This window comes from Triturus cristatus, chromosome 7 (assembly GCF_964204655.1).
Source record: "Triturus cristatus chromosome 7, aTriCri1.1, whole genome shotgun sequence".
NCBI classification, from domain to species: Eukaryota; Metazoa; Chordata; class Amphibia; order Caudata; family Salamandridae; genus Triturus; species Triturus cristatus.
This window is the reverse complement of record NC_140590.1, coordinates 424,658,285-424,676,171: the sequence shown is the minus strand read 5'-3', so window position 1 is coordinate 424,676,171 and position 17,887 is coordinate 424,658,285. Positions and strand designations below refer to the sequence as shown.

General features: G+C 44.8%; 1 protein-coding gene across 1 annotated transcript in view; it reads left to right on the top strand.

The window, feature by feature from the left end:
• LOC146809856 (cytosolic phospholipase A2 gamma-like) overlaps positions 1–17,887 on the top strand; it is a 1,073,925-nt gene that overhangs the window by 179,742 nt on the left and 876,296 nt on the right. Inside the window, exons 2-3 of the mRNA XM_085616718.1 lie at positions 10,881–10,936; positions 11,173–11,284. Coding sequence (XP_085472844.1) covers positions 10,881–10,936; positions 11,173–11,284 — 168 coding nt within the window. The remainder of the gene's footprint in view (positions 1–10,880; positions 10,937–11,172; positions 11,285–17,887) is intronic.

Below are 17,887 nucleotides of genomic sequence, written 5' to 3'. Positions count from 1 at the left end.
TTCAACTAGGAAGTGCTGGCCGCTATTTTGTGATTCCGTCAAAGCGAGTAAGGGGAAAACAGGGTGAAAAAAGTGGGAAAGAGGAGGGTAGGAGCACTGTAACCTCTGTGGGGGTTTAGGTTGTGCTATAGACGGGGTGTGAAGCGAAGTATTCACCCCTAGCAGTGTGAAAGTGCTGGGCTATGGAAATTAAGTGAGGTATTGCCTGTAGTCTGATGCTGATAATGTGAGCTGGTGTGGGAGTCGGGGATTAAAGCGTGAGCCCAAATTGTGTGTTTTATGCTGTGAAGTCATGTGCTGTGGCCGCTGCACTACACCTGTGGAAGTAGTGTCAGCATGTGTTTATACCTACTAGGACAAACTAGCTGAAAGTCCGGGGTATGGAAAATATGTGAGGTATTGTGTACAGTCTCATGGTGCTAGGCTGAGCTGCTGCTGGACTCGGGGATGAAAGCGTGAGTCCAAACAGTGTGTCATATGCTGTGAAGTCATGTGTTCTGGCTCCTGTGCCACTTCTGTCCAAGTAGTGCCAGTATGTAGTTATACCTACTCGGAGGAACTTTTGTTTCGAACATTGTAACTTGTGTATGGTGCTTAGGGGGTGTTATACAGGGATTGCGAAGGTAAATTCGCGCATATCAAATCAATTCGGTATTTGTAAAGTGCAAACTACTCACTCCTACAGGTCTGATGGCACTGGGGGCATAAGCTGAGCTGCTGACGGACTCGGGGTAAAGCTGGTGAATAACTGACCCCTACTGGTCTGAAAGTGCTGGGTACGGAAATTAAGTGAGGTATTGCCTAGAGTGTCATGCTGCAAAATCTAGCTGCTGCTGGACTCGGGTATGAAACTATGAGCCTGTGTTTGCTATGCTGTGAAGTCATGTGTTCTGGGCGCTGTGCCATACTTGTCCAACTTGTATATGGTGCGTAGGTGGTGTTGTACAGGGAGTGTGAAGGTAAATCAATACGGTATTTGTAAAGCGCAAACTACTCACCCCTATGGGGGAGTAGACGTGGTGATGAAAGCGAGAGCTCTGTGCTGCAAAGTCAGATGGTCTGGCCGCTGCGTCACAGCTGTGTGGAGAATACATTTTGGCAAATGTCCGTGAGTTGCCATTACCTAGCCCTAAAATAGCGGGCCTAAGTTGTCAGTTATAGGGTGGCTGTAAAAAGAGGTCTTGTGTTGATTAATTGGAGCTACACATAAGTGCAGATGCACAGCTTCAAGTTATTCAGGAAAACTTGATTTCCGTGATCTGTGAAGTGTACTCCATCACTTCTGTAGATATCAGCCATATAAAAACGTATGTTGTTGTTGTAGATGGCCCCCATTTTGTGGTCTCTGGGGTATGCAGACACAGTTTTGTTGAGTTTCTTCCTAGATTTTTCAATCTGAGGACAAAATAGTTTTGACCATTTCCACTTCTGTCTTTGGCATATATTGGAATATACAAAGACAGTTTGAGGGAAAAGTAACATCAATTGTCCAAAGGTGTCCTTCATAAGCATTTCCAAACCTACCCCAGTCAATGTGCCTTGGTCGTTTCCTCCACAGTGCACAATCATGAGGTCAGGGTGTTGGAGATGCAAACAGGTTTTAACCAAAGGCAACAATTAGTGCCACTTCAATCCTCTCTGTGCAAACCATTTAATGTCCACATTTTGTAAACCTAGGTCTAAGTCAATACGTCTCTGTTCTGTATACCTCTTGCACCAGAAAATATAGCTATGTCCCACGATCCACACTAGCATTTTGAAGGTATGGCTGGAAGGTATGGAAAGATGTCTGTAGCTAATGCAGTTATTTGGTAGAATAAGAGATATGTTTAATGATGGGGAACTACTTTTTATTGCCATACAAAACGATACGTGATTGGGAGACGAAAAGCATTCTTTTTTAAAAGTAGGGTGCTCATTCGTTTTGTGGAAAAGCATCTTTGTGATTGGTTAAGAAAAAGCAGTTTCAACATGGAGCACATATCATAGGATAAAAGTTGTCAACTCAACCACACCTGCTACTTGCATTTGGAAGGCACTGTTCAAGCTTAAAACAATCGTGAACTTTTAACCTGCACATGCCGTTAAATGTTCGAGAAAATGTTGCAAAATTCCCCTCCATTCTACGGCACACCACTCAACTGTACACAACTCCGCTGTATGCCACTCCAGTGTGTGCCACATGACTCTACGCTACTCCTCTGTACACCACTCCACTCTACACAGCTACATTCTACGCCACAACACTCTAGGCCACAACAATCTATGTCATGACATTTTGCAGTCACAGCAATCTATGGCATACTGACTGGGATGATTGGAAGATACGGTGATATATTACCACCTATAGAGAGTATTTGTACGCTGTATGTATAAGTGATCACGTCATATATAAGGGATTCTTGGATGAATGATATATTCCTTAAACAAGCTCGGATTCTCTCATTAGGAGAGCCCTAATGATGTCCCATTTGGAACAAAACGCATAGGGTGTTCAATCGATTGATTATCTTGTTTGTTTTGATTAGAAGAATGTGGAGAAATGAAATACATTTACTAATAAAGGCCTGGAAATGGAAGCTTGCATTGGGACTGGATCGTTATTGGACTGCAATAATTAATTGTTGATCTATGATATAAATAAATGCGCTCCTTCTTTAAAACAATATTACTTTAACTTATGTTAGGGGATCGTTTGATTTGCGTTTTCGACCCTGCCTGCCTGCGTGCCTGCAGAGGACTTCACAGCCCAGGGGGAACCGCGGCCGGTGCCGCGTCATCATCGGGCAGCCGGTACATAAAAGCTGCCTTCAGCTCCCGCTGCGCAGGAGCGTTTGATTTGCTTTTTTTGACCCTGCCTGTCTCCCTGCAGAGGACTTCACAGCCCAGGGGGAACCGCGGCTGGAGCCGCATCATCATCGCGGCAGCCGGCGCATAAAAGCTGCCTTCAGCTCCTGCAGTGCGGGACGCGCGCGGGCGTGCCTGGGCCAAGCCCGGGCCAAGGACGGGCTCGTCCGCACCCATCCGCGACAGGACGCGGCAGGGCTGGGCCACCCCCTGACATCTAGGCACCAAGATAAATTCTCTTGATTGCAGAGCGGACCCCAGGGCGGCCAAACAAGGACATAAAAGGTACTGTCTCTTGCATCGTATGTTACAGCGTATCCCGCTCGCAGAATAAGCAAGCGCAATGCAACGGGCTCTTTGGTGGGTGGTGGGGTCACGGGGACTCTAGATGCCTTTTTAATCAGAGCCGAATCATTATTGGTTCACCAAATCCAGCTCACGGAGAAAAGACTGTCCCTGGACTCTATCGTGCCTCAAAAACTATGGGCGGTTTACCTTTGACTAAATCCCCCAATGACGGGGCTCTTTCATGTTTAGCTATGTCGGGAGGTAGTAATAACGCAGAAAGAGCTACCTCAATCGTCTCACCTCCGCTGTTATCTCCCCGGTTATCCCCACTGTTGTAAGAACTCATAGAAACGCAGTCTGTTGATAGTGGCCTCGCAGAGAACTTTGCAAGGGATACTGCAGGGGATACTGACTCTGGTTTATTGTCAGGGCAGGGGGCTCGGGCCATTTCACTGAATACACTGACTGCAAGTAATGTAGCTACTTCAAGTTCAGGTGGGGAGGTTATCACTCGCTCAAAAAGGGCATCTAAACTTAATAGCTCCACAAAGCCACCAGATAGCGACCCAGCTCCAGTAAAGCGAGCCAGGGGTGGGGGGTCCAAAGTAATTAGGCCCCCTGACACAGCAGGCACTGTAGACAATCAAACGACCCAAAATGGTGAAGATGGCAATGTGGGGCAGGGAGTGGCCACTGAGCTTTGGAAAAGGATGGAAATGATGCTAACTGCACTTTTGGAGCCCATATTAGTCAAAATCAGGTCTATAGAAGAAAAAGTGTCGCTGTTTTTGATACAGAACAGTGCACCAACTATTGAGGTCAACAGGTGTGTATCTAGCTGTTCTGGGGCACAGGAGGGTTCCAATTTATCAGTTGCACCCACCAGAGTAGAGGGGAAGGGGGGGGAACATTGCCAATGAACAGCCCTCGGGCATACAGGATGGGACGAGCAGAGTGCCACCCCCAGGTCCCTCGGAATGAAACTCAAATAGCACAAATACTAACCCCAGGGGTCATAGGCACTTGAGGGGAGGGACCGAAGGTAACATCACAGTCCAACAATCAGACCCCACTAACAAAGGGGGTAGAGCCTCCACAAACCAAAACTCTGGGGAGATGCCAGTTTACAGCGCTCGGGGCACCCCAGACTTGCCGTCTCTAGATCTACCACCCGCATCATGTCCATATACAGTGGTCCTGACAGGTGTCCCGGCCTGTACGAGCGATGGAGAAGAATCCCCCTTAATGTTGATCAATAAGGCAGCGCACTGGATGAGTAGGAATGTAGGTTTTAACATCACCAATCATAGGCTCATCTTAATGGCTAGAAGGGTGTCCTGGATTGGCTATTCCAGGAAAGTTTTCCCAGGGGACTTCGTGATTGTGAACTTAAGGTATCCTGGGCTTGTACACAACCTACTTATGCAGAGTAAGGGGTCTTTCCAAGATGAGGGTGGCTCAAGTATTAAAATGCTCCCTTTAGGTTTCTTTTACAGACACACGATGAACCCGAACAACTGTGATAAATACAGGGGGCTTGTGGTGGGAACGTATGGGGGAGGCCCCACAGTCCCAGTACATAACCGGTATGCCCCCCTCAATAATTCAAGGGATTTAAATGATATTGACTGACTGGGCCTGTCGGGGGCAACTAAGGGTGTTTATGGACATGAAAATAATGTTATTAATGCAGACTTGGGAGGAACAGTCATGGCGAGTTTAAATGAGGAAGTTGTAAACCTAACCCATTTAGAGCACTTGGCGTCCTGCACAATTACCCAAACATGGAACCTTATGGAGCTCAATCCTATCCCATATCAGACAGCCTAGACATACATAATCAGAGAGATTTTAAAAAGGGTTTCCTGGAATATAGCAGGTTTATATGCCAAATTCAAAAATGAAGATTGGCTAGTTTATATTTGGAAATTCCAAGTCATCTGTGTACAGAAAACATGGGAAGTAGAGAATAGCACTTTCCACCTCGAGGGTTACAAAACCTATTTTGTACCAGCATGCAAGGCTGTGTCAGGGAGAGCAAGGGGAGGATTGATTATATATGTTGATCTTAGGTTACAGGGCAGATGGTCTGATTTAGGTTGGAACTCAGACTTCATGTTAGGGCTTAGGTTTTATAACAAGGGCCACAAGTTAATTTTTATTAATTTTTCTAATGTGATCTTACGGGGCCAGAGCACTGCAAGAGTGGATGAGCTGGAGAGAGGCTCGCTCCCATACAGGAGCAAGGGGCGTTGAGGCCTCATTTGGTTTTAGCTGGCGATTTAAACTGCCATCTGTGTCCAAACCTGAAAATTGATGGGGGGGGATTGGTCATCGTGTACTCTGGAAGAGGGCCCGCATATGGTACATACAAAGGAAGGAAGGGTACTATGTAAGTTATTAAACACACATGCCCTTACACACACCGTGGATCTGGCTGAAGTTCGGAAGGATAAAGTGGTACACTCCACATTTAAAGGCAGAGGAAGTGTTTCTTTTTTTGATTTCATCTTTGTCTCTAAAACACCTAAAAAATGGGTCACAGGGTTTAAAATACGTCTGAGTATCCTCAGCGACCATAATCCCCTAGTCATGTCCCTCGTGGACTTAAATCCCTGCTAGAACCCATCTAGAGTGGCGGGGGTGGCATGTGCCACAGGCCAAGGCCGGAGGTTGAGATGGTCACAGGGTAATGGCGAAGCTTTTTAAAAAGCTTTAGTGAAAGATTCTGAACAGCTCATTGCGGAATGTTTAGACCCAAATGTGGAGGGGGCTGAACTAGTCAGGGCATTCGAGGGTGTTGCCCAATTAATTGATGGTCTGCTTAGGACCACAACACACAAAACAATATCGAATGACCCAAGGTGGTTCGATCAACAGTGCTGCTGTGCCCTGAGAGAGCTGAAAGTTGCCCTAAGGTCCTCCCCAAGAGATAAGAGCATGGTGACCCTTTGCAGTTTAAATTATAAATTGGCAGTAAAAGGCCGTAAATCCAAATTACAACAGCGGGCTTGGGAGGACATAAGCGAAGCAATACAGCTAAAGGACATAACTGCCTTTTGGAAAGTTATAAATGATTCTTGCTTCCAAAAGGAAAACAAACCCAGGGTAGCCAATAACATCCTGCCTGAGTTATGGCATGAGCTTTTTTTTGGGCTCTATAATCACTGCTTGGCTGAGGCCCAGTCGGAGGATGACGGGGGGAACAGACTATGAATCCGATAGTTTTCTCTCTTGGCGAGATCAAGACAGGGATTGAAGGCCTGACCCGAAACAAGGCCCCGGGCCCTGACGGGATCCCACCTGATTTTTTTTTTAGCAAAGTAGATCTCTGGGCACCAATCCACACCAGAGTCATTAACACAGCAATAGACATAGGTATGCCCCCATCCTTGTCCACAGCCACGATTGTTCCTATTTTTAATAAAGGAAACAAGGATTGCCCACTTTGTTACTGCCCTATTTCCTAAATTGACGTGTCAGCAAAAGGTTTAGGACGGGTTATCCTCAGCCGGCTAATTGACTGGGCTGAGGATCAGCACTTCATAACTGACACCCAATATGGCTTTAGGCCAGGAAAGTCAACCACCGATCAATGTCTTAACTTATATTTACTGGTAGCCAAGTACACCATTGCTAGCCAAGAAACCGTGACCTGGCATTCATGGACTTGACGGCAGCTTTTGACCGAGTTAACCGTAGGAAATTATGGGCAATCATGGGTGGCCTTGGCGTGGGCCCCGGACTTATTAACATTTTAAAAGATTTGCATCAGAACACTACCACCACAGTTAGATACAACCAGGAGGGAAGCACCACGACCCTTTCCCATGCTTAAGCGGGGTCAGACAGGGTTGTATCCTGGCCCCTTTTTTGTTTACTTTGTACATAATTAGTTTGGATCAGGCACTTAGCACTTTAAAGGTTGATACACCGAGGATTGATTCAAGAGGGATCCCGGTCCTGCTCAATGCAAATGACACAGATCTCCTTGCCCGTACACCCAAAGGGCTTCAGGGTCTGATAGACAGCTTTGTTTCCTTTATGGAGAACTTAGATCTGTCCCCCAATCTATCAAAGTCGTACCTTATGGAAGTGGGCAAAAAACCAAGCAAAAAGTATGATTACATGATTGGTTCTCACCGCTTGGGAAAGTGACACTCTTTCTCGTACCTGGGGATTTTATTTGATGGACGTCTAAATTTTAAAGATCTTTTAGAAGAGAAATGCTATGCGTTAGCTAGTTTCTCTGGGTCGATCATGAATTTTGCACGAAGGCTAGGTCATTGGTCACCGGAGCAAATTTTGAGACTATACAGCTCTATGTGTTGTGCCACAGTTCTGTATGGAAGCGAAGTATGGGGATTCATTGATGCCCAGCATTTACAAATAGAGGAAAATAAGTATCTTCAGCGCTTACTTAAAGTGCCTCAGAGTACACCTTCCCACATTATCCACAAAGAACTTGGCGTCAGTTATATCAGGGATAGGCTGGAAGTCAAACCCTAGTCTGCTGGGCCAAAATCTGGGCAAATACAGAGGCCACATTTAGCAGACAGATCATAGTAGATTGCCTTGCCCGCGACTGGCTCAAGTATGTGAAGGAAACTCTAGAAGGTATAGGATGCGCAGATCTCTTTAACTTTCCTACAAAGATATCTATGTAGGACAAAGCCCTGGTTAAGGACAGGTTCCTCAAGCATGTCATAATACTCAGGGAAGATAGGGAGCTGATTAAGCCGACAGTGAGAGAATATCTTCTGTCCAAAACATGCGTGGGTATTGAGCCTTACTTATCTTATTTTCACAATGCCCATGATAGATTTTTAATGACACGGTTTAGGCTTAATCTTTTGCACCATGTATTAGCTGACCCGCCAGGATTTACCCCGTCTATAGAGTTGAAGGGTCCGTGTGGCTGCGACCATCGGTCTCCACAGGACACCCTTCACTTTTTTTTATTATGTCCTTTTTATTCACAACCTAGGAGACTCTTTTTAAAAGTATTTGAAAGAATGCTATATTTAAACATGCAAGGGTGGCCCTGTTATTTTTAAAATTGTCCACAGACGCATTAACCCTGTTCTGTACTGTACATTTTTTAAGGGTAGCCATTAGGCTCAGAACAACAAGAGGCATCAGGTGAACATATGTGGCCCGTGATGTTAGTCCTTTAATGGCCCTAAGAATTAATTTGATGAGGGGAGGGGTTCTTAATCGCGGACGAACTGAATATGTACTATTTTAAGCTGTCGAATCGTCTTGTTTTTATATCATGATGTATTTTATCTGTACTTTTATGGTATTTTTTCATACCGAATAAAGTATTATGATTGATTGATTGAACTTATGTAGTACCTTAGTATACATGTTTAACAATCATAAACTCTTACAAAATACTTACATTCACTGGATGGTGTCAACAGTGATGTCATCAGTGATGTCATTTGAGATGTCATCAGTGACGTAATAAGCAGTGCATTCAGGTGGTATCAGGTAACTATAACTGCCGATTTTCTCTGGTTTTGTACGAGCAAAATCTGACCTGAACTATAACATCCCTGTAACCTTTGTTTTTTTCAGTGAATTTATAAGGTATTTTTAAATTCTATTTGCTAATTATAACATCCCTGCAACTTTTGTTTTTTTCAGTGAATATATATGTATATATATTCACTGAACAAAACAAAGAGTAAAGTAATCCGGAGCTGGCCACAGCATTTTTAAAAACATATTTTTAACCTGGGATGCTCCAATGCCCACCTGGGGCATCACACAATATTTTGGCTATTGGGACCATGGGGGGGAGACCCAGGCTTCCGCATCCCCTCTGGCTCCCTGCAGGTGGCCCCATTATTTGGTGCCGCAGGAGACGGACATCTTTTTTGAACACTGGGGTGCTCAAGTGCCCTACCGAGGCACCTCACAATTTATTTTACATTGGGACAACAGGGGAGCCCCAAGGATCCACCAGCCCTGCTTGCTCCCGTGCAAGAACCCATCCCAGGTATGGCAGGAAGTGGCATAGCCCCCACCTGGCGAGAGCAGCTATTTTTCCTTTTGTTTTCATTAGACAAATCTTCACCAATCTTTCTCCAAAAAAGGTTATGTCAGACCCCTTGGGCCCTAAATAAAAAGAAACCTCCTGAGGGAGGCCCAAGGGACTCTTAAGGGACTATCAGAGGAGAAGGAAATAAATTATAAAAAAAAATTGGAAAAAATGTGGGGTAGGTTATCATGGCCCGTGGCGGGGAGGGGGGGGGGTGGCCATCTACATGGAGAGGGGCGTGCAGACCTGAGCCTCAGGACAGACCACACACCGAATTCCATGCAGAGCATGACTCAAATCTGTACGTGGAAGGGCTCTGGATGTTCGCCGGGGATGTGGATGGTAAAAAGATCTTACTATACTTTTTTTTTAAATCTAGAATTTCACAGAAAAAAACAAATGTTAAAGTGATGTTATAATTAATGTCAATTAAAATGTAAAATTTTAAACAAAAAAAAACACTTAAATTCACCAGCTATAATTAGCGGACGTAACAATAACTCATACACTAGCCATGCACAGTGTTGTCACCAATGATATTTCAGATATCATCAGTGATGTTATTGATAATTCATTAATGTCTTAAAATATATCATGAGTGAGGTAATGTGAGGTCATAAACAGTGCAGGCTAAGAGTGTGAGCAATAGTTATTTCTGTTAACTACAACTGGTGGGTTTCAGTGTTTGATTTCCTTTAAACGCTATGTTTAAACTAACATTTTCATCTATTCTATAACGTCACTTTAACCTTTGGCCTTTTCATTGAATTTCTAAGTTTAAAAAAATGTAAAATAAGATATTATTATCATACTTAACTATGGCATCACTTTAACCTTTGCTTTGTTTTTTCAGTATAACTTCAAAGTACTTTGATGTAGAGCTTAGAATAGTTTCTCACCTCAATATTTTGACATACAACTGATGAAAGATTTTTAAAGTGGTTTGTCAGTGAAAAGGAGCATCTGAAAACTCTTCAAATGGAAACTGTAATTTGAAGTATTGATGTTTGACACTCTACAAAAATTAGGATAATCTCCACCCACAAAGTGACACCACAGTTTAATGCCATTATGCCACCTCCTCAAAATCCCAGCATGTACAGAGTATAAGGCGAAATAGATGCGTTCGTTTAGTTGGTGACTTGAACATTTGACTGTACGAGGCAATATAGCATATTCAAACTTAAGTGACTTCTTCTGTTAGTATAGGTTATTAAACACCTTAATACATCTGACAAAATGCCTGGACAGGTGCATTGTTTATTCTATAATGTTTTAGGCCGTGTGCTTATCGAAATTATTTGTGATGCATCAAATATTGTTTTTGCTCTTTAACAGAAAGTTAAATAATACAGAACTGCAAATATTGTACGCATCCAGAGTTAAAAGCATAGATCTATTAGTCCTGGATAAACATTGGATTGGGGCAAACCTGTAAGGCAGTTTGCAACAAACTGTGCATCTACAAAGTACAGTCTCAAAAATAAACAAAGCTGTGTCATGAAAGACTGGATGGTCCCATATTGTGTCAGTTGACTGCTTAAAGCACCTTTCGCTAGGAAACTCACTGTTTGTGTCTGAAGACCATGCAGGGATTATGAGGTGTTGCTTGATGAATTGCAATTATGTATAAATTGTAAAATAACTGTTTACTAAAAACGATTGTTTAAACAATTACAAACATCTATCTTTACAGGTGTTTGGATGTCCAGCCGAAAACTCCCCCGTGGATACGCAGCCTTCTGCCGATGCGTAAGAACTTCTTTTTCGTCCTGGATTGCTGTCGTTTATAGACTTTAAATCCAGTATTTTGTAAAGCGCGAACAGTTAATGTGGTAGAAATACTGAACGACACTATTCACTTGTCAGGTGCGGTAATACAGCCTTCTCCCTCTTCGCATTTGGTTATACAAAATGTGGTAGAAATGTTTGTCTTTGTCACCTCCACTGTAATACCTTTTGTCTTTAACTGTCTCTTTCCCGAGAAGCCCAGTGGTGCAAATTTCAAGGGAACTCTCAGAAGGAGAACGTGCCTCCATCAAAGAGCGGGCAAAGGTGGTGTCTGCATGGTATGGACGGCATGGGATTATAGTGGCTCCGGTAAGTAAAACTTCTGGCATAATGTTACCATATTTGTATAAGACTCGTTTGGGACACGCTATGTCTTTGGCCATTCAAAAGGATTTTGTGATAAGGTGGTTGGTGATATACTATGGCACAATTTCAGATCGCGTTGTGCTTTAGCACCACAACTCTAGTGGAATGTCAACATCAAATCATTATTTTATTGCTATATCAGTCTTTTTGTGTTTTTTCTTACCACAAGCTTATCTTCGAGTATAAACTGAAGTGCTAAAACTTAGAGCAAATTTCACATGACCTGCAATAGTTGCCAATGTGAAAACAATCACAAAAAAGTTGAACATTTAGCATTTTAATTCAAATTTGCCTGTTGGTTTGTTGAATACAAAATGTATGGTTAATAGAGTTGTGAAGCGGAAGGTAGAGACATTCTTTAAATATTTTAGGGGCATATTCTCAAGTCCCCATCGCCACAACAACGTCACTTTCAGCTTTAAACCGCGTTAAGTCACTTAACTGGGCTCAACGCTCCCTTGTGAATAGGGCTAAGCCCCTATCGGGTGTTCCACCGCAACACCCATTGAGTTTGACGCTACCTCCTATTCTCAAGGGCAGCGTCAATAGGAGGTAGCACCAAACTTAAGACCAGGAAAAATCTGTTCTTAAGGTGGCAAAACGAGGAGAAATGCTTTATTTCTCCTCGTTTTTGCTTTTTCCATGTGTGCTGTCTTGTGCAGCACACAAGGAAAAAGCAACATGCCATGTTTTGTTTATGTACTGTAAGGTGTCCCTTCCTGTACATAAACAAACCTTTTTTTAAAATGCCGTTTTGTAACTTACATGTGTGCTGCATGAAGCTGCACACATTTCAGTTACAAACTGGCATTTTAGGTTTGTTTATGTGCAGAAAGGGACACCTTCCTGTACATAAACAAACCTCCCTGCTTGCAGTCACCCTTGCACTCTGGTGCAAGGGTGCCTGCGCTGGCGCTAAGTTGTGAAACTTAGCGCCATCACAGAGGGAAACGTGAGGCTGCACTATATCCTTGAGAATAGGGTGCAGACTCGCGTTTCTGAAGTGGCAGAGAGAGGTGTTCAGCCAGTAAGGCTAACTCCTCTCTCCGCCACTTCCGTGATAATAGTGCCCTCAATATCTTAACAGCACCCCCAAATTCGTATTTAGATAACCAACAAAGACAAATGTATTCTCTGCAGAGACATTTATGTGACACCAAGTCAGAGCTATCAGTCTGGCAAAACAGATATCATAGATATTCTTTAAAAAAAGATTTGCAAGTTTAAAAGATTTGTTTGGGATTGTATTGTCCCTCAGAACACTACTTCCAGAAACAGCACACAATCTGTGAATCTGTTTGACTTCACCAAGAAAAGCAATGCACAAAGGCCAAGTGACAACGTTCTATATTTTAGCAATGTGATTTGCATCTAAATTCTGGCTTCTTTACTTCAGAGAAATGCGTGGCCTTGAACTAGTTGATGCCGATGATCAGACTGTAAGACTATATGAGCCAAACAACGTTTAAAAACTGACCGTACCTCAACAGGTAGCCAGCACTGTAAATAAAGTACTGGGGTGATGTATTTGGAACTGGCAGTCCCATTGAATAAATGAGCTGCAACACAAAAGGAGAATTTGAGTGGGGCAAATATGGATGTTAGGAATGCCCGTGAGTACTGTGTTCCCGTAATCAAATCTAGATAGTACCTACCTCTTGAGGCAAGAGTCTAAGATGAAGTCCAATAATTTCATGTGGTCCGTAATAGATAGAGTGCAGCCTAGAATATTAGGAGGGTCCCATCATTCCAGGATGTAGTTGTGCCTGTCTAAATGTTTCTCAAAAGTTATGAAAATCGAAGAACTATTTACAGTTCTCTGAAGTAGTGCATTTGATCCCCAATATCGTCCCCACAACGTTAGATCAAATTAGATCCTCATATTAGATCTTTATAGGGGCATAACTTGAAAAACATTTTCAGACATGCCATTTTATTTGTAGAGTTCAGGAGCAGAAAAACATGGATGGAAAGCATACTTTGAATGTTTCTTTCTTTACAAACCCCCAATTCTTCTTCTGCATAAGGTTGTTCCTGTCTCCAATTTATTAATTTCATATGACAGTGAGACCTTCCTCTGCGTGGAGTTGGTCGTCTTGAAGTTCATGGACATTAACATTAGATGAAGGACTATTATTACTTTGAGATGGCCTTAAGCCTTCAATGTAGCCCCTACAACGTTCCATCAATTTAAGGTAAACTAAGGGTATTCTGGAAAAAGACTGAGAGGTGACTAAATTAATCAAAGCATTCACAAGCAGAAAATCATGTCCACCATGCTGGGGAGGTTTTATGGCCATTTACTGTAATGAGCCAAGATGACAGTCGCTCACCAAAGGCAGTCACGGTGCAGGACACGGTCTCACTTTGATGAGCCTCCAGAGCAACACTAGCAAGCACAGCACTCATAAGATTGACCCCAAACTTCAGGGAGAGGGGGCCTAGATGGACCACTTAGGTCTTGACTATCTCTGCAGCCAAGCAAAAGCAGGCCACATGCATGGCCCTCAAGGTGACCTTCAAGTCTGGTCCCCCCAAGGGGCACGGATGATGGGACCAGGACTTCATCTTGTCTTGCTAGGAATCTCTTGCCATTACATGGTCACCAATGGGACAATCGATGCAAATCTAGGGGACGCGCTAAGAGCTTTCCTAATCCTACCGTGAGGGGAACGGTCTTGACAAGTGTTGCTGCCCTGTTCTTGGTTTGCCTGCACCGGAGCCCTCAGGGCCACGAAGGGAACTGCACAGGCACGCTGTAGTGCTTGAACCACATCCCCCAGAAGGCCCTGCGCATCAACACGCGCATCAACAGCTGAGGGGAATCCCTCATAAGCTCAGGTCACCATCGCAGCGCGGGACGCGCTAAGAGCTTTCCTAATCCTACCGTGAGGGGAACGGTCTTGACAAGTGTTGCTGCCCTGTTCTTGGTTTGCCTGCACCGGAGCCCTCAGGGCCACGAAGGGAAGTGCACAGGCACGCTGTAGTGCTTGAACCACATCCCCCAGAAGGCCCTGCGCATCAACGCGCGCATCAACAGCTGAGGGGAATCCCTCATAAGCTCAGGTCACCATCGCAGCGCGGGACGCGCGCGGGCAGCGCCCGGGCGAAGCCCGGGCCAAGGGCGGGCCCGTCCTTGCCCGTCTAAGCCCGGATAAGGCTGGGCTGGGCCACCCCCCTAACATCTGTGGTGGTATTTCGAGCAGCCATTGCGCCATCTGTCGCAGCCGTGAGGGGAACGGCGCCCTAGAAGACTCTTTCCAAGAACTGTGAGTTGGCCGTGAGGGGTACTGACTCGTTACTACCTATTGTTGTGCATCCCTAGGCTGTGGTGCTGTTATAGGGGAAGGCGGGCTGCGCTTAGAGAAGATCGATCCTTGCCTACCCTGCAGTATGTCTAAAAGGAGAGCTGGCGACAAGGTGGGGGGGACACTAGATGATTATTTAATTAGAGCTGAGTCAGCGTTGAACCTTGAGATCCTAGCGGTGGAACGCAGACTCTCCTTAGATCCTACATCCTCCTCCCTCCCATGTGCCCAGTTGCAGACTGATTTGCCCATCTCTGTTCACTCTAGTCTAGTTGATGGCACCCCTTCTCCCCCATTGCCCACTTCCCCTGCTCACGAGTCTATGGACCCCGCCCAGGCTTGTGTTGTTACTCAGAGTCCAACCAGGGTTACTACAAGAGGGAGGTTGGCACATAAAGCTAAAAAAAAAGAAGTTATTAGTAAAAATAAGAGTGGTCAAGGAATGAGTAAGCCCCTTGTTGTGTCATCTATCTCTGAGCCTAGTGGGTCCTCCGTTGTAGGGCATAGCTCTGATCATAACTACGCTCCCCTGAGCCAGGACCTGATCCAGCCTCTAGTGGATTTACTTCTTGTTGGCCTTAAAGACCATCTAGCTTGCCTCCTAACATCTGTCCACCACAAATTGGACCTTGTCGCCGGTAGGTTGGATAAATTGGAAGCTAGACTTGCAGGTGATAAGTCCTTAGACTTAGGGCCTCCCACTTTGTCAAATGGGGTGACGTCAGTGGGAGTGACTAATGTGGCCGGTAGTGCCAGACTTCCAAGGTCAGTGGGGGTTATGCCACCTTTATTATCTTCAGGGGAAGAGAAGGGCCAGGATTTAGGGCTAGGAGTGGCTACTGACAGGGGTCTTAACAACCATTGTGACGTGCAAAGATGCCGCTCCCAGAGTAACAGGGCTGGTATTGAGGGGGCGGGAGCAGGGTGCGCTACAATGCCTTTTAGTTTACATCTCCCTCCCCAAGCCACCCCCTACTCTATAGTCTTGGCAAATGTTCCACCACTTTCGGTAGGTTCTTACGAACACTGGTCTAACCTTAGGAATAAATCCCTGCATTATTTGAGCTCTAAAATAGGTAACAGCAAGGCTCTGTTTGATGATTTCAACATGGTCAGGCGTATCAACTGGATTGGTCAGTCGTATAAGACCCTTTCTGGGGACTGTGTTGTGTTGAGTTTCAAGTCTCCTGCTCTGGTTAAATATATTTTGGAAGTTGCTCACCGCCTACCCTCAACTCCTAACTCGATCCAAATTCTCCCACTGGGTTTCTTTTATAGACCTGACTCCCTACAGTCAAAGTGGGATCATCGTGCTTTTCCAGCTATCCCTGTAAGGTGTGATCTGCCCATTGTGACCTCCAATCGCTTTGATGTCCTCTCATCACTGGAGGATAACGATTGACGCTTGAAAGGTTCTTGCAGCTCTTTTCCGCCGGTTCCTGGGTCCTCGGGTCTTAAATGTCATAAGAGCCCGGTTATCATTATTAAGCCATCATCCTCTAATGTCATTCCAAGTAGGGCTAATCCACCTGGTTCTATACAGCTATCCTCTGCTGCATTGAACGATCCCCAGGTCGATCCCGGTCAAGCGGTGGAAATTGGGGTTGCAAGCTCCTCATTAAAGTTGGGCTCTTGGAACATCGCAGGGCTGGGGTCTAGGCTCGATGTTCCTGATTGGGCCAATTTTATTGACGAGTTTGAGATATGGGCATTCCAAGAAACCTGGGCATTGACTCCCCACTTCCGCACAGGTTTTCTGAATTTTTATAAGCCTGCTGTTAAGGGTCACAGGGGTAGACCCAAGGGTGGTTTAACCACCTGGGTCCGTCAATGTGATGGTGTCACTGTGACAGAGGTCCCAATTGACAGTTCTGATATCTTGATTATCAGGGTTAAATCTCGTTGCGGCCTCAATCTCCTAATAATAAACATTTATGTTAGGGGTATTCCGGGAGGTAAATGTTCTCCCACTTGTCTTCTTTTGGAGGACTATTTAGAGACCGAACCAAAGCCCATTAATAAGATTGTGGCAGGAGACCTTAATGTTTGTTTTCAGCCCTTGGGGGTCGATTTTGGGGACTTCACAGAGGATGAAGATTTAACATGGGGTGTTCCCCAGCTGGAGCTGGAACCCGTAAGTAAATGGACCCAAGCCGCCCTTTTTATGAAAGGCTTATGTTTAAACCAGGGCATGAGAGCAGTTAATGGGCGCACAAAATCAGATAGGCTGGGGAGGTCGACTTTTGACAATGGCAGAACCGGGAGCCGAATTGACTATATATTAGTAAATTTGGAAATGTGGCCGCTCATTGACGATATGGTGGTAGTAAGTAGAGTCGAAAGCGACCACAACCCTCTTGCATTGTGCATTAAAGATAACAGTTTTGCTATCCCCTCCACCTCTCCTGCTGGTCGCACCCCTACGGATGTTATCCTTACAAATGATCTTAGAAGGGTGAGATGGCCGAAAATTGCCACTTGTGAAAACTCACGGGCTACCATTAGGGATCTGATTAACAATGCTCTGGCCTTACTTGATCAGATGAAGTCCCAAAGCTTGATTAAGGATAATTTTCGGAACATCCACAACATGCTCTTTACCGAACTTAAATCCTTTTTTGTGAAAACCCAACCTGCTACTGGTAAAAGCAAAGAGCAGAGACCCCGTTCGTGGTTTAATAAGGACTGTAGATTGGCCCAAAGTGCTTTAATACTGCCCATCAAATCTGGCTCTCCTGCCACTATACAAAATTGTAGATCTGTATATAAAAATGCCCAACTCAAGGCGAAGCAGATTTGGGATGAGGATCGCTGGATGGATCTCTTCCAGGCCTGCCATGACCGCAACATGGTCCAATTTTGGCATCTCCTTAAATGGGGTAACTGCCCCTCGGATATTCGTCCCACTAATCAAGTTGAGCCTCAACAGTGGGTCGCTTATTTCGAGGATCAGTTTAAGGTTGGTGATAAGACGGCTAATTACATCTCCTGTCCATCTGGTATTAAAAACCCCCTAGAATTTTCTCCCTGTGAAGTTAAGCTAGTGTTAAGTTCAATTAAGAGTGGTAAAGCCCCGGGTCCAGACGGTATTCCCGCCGATTTATTCATTCAGGAGCAAGATGTATGGATCCCGTATTTGACTCTGCTGGCTAATGCCCTTGCGGGTGGTGCTGCTGTCCCTGACTCGTGGCTCGGGGCAGAGATATTGCCGATCTATAAGAAAGGCGATCGCTCTGCC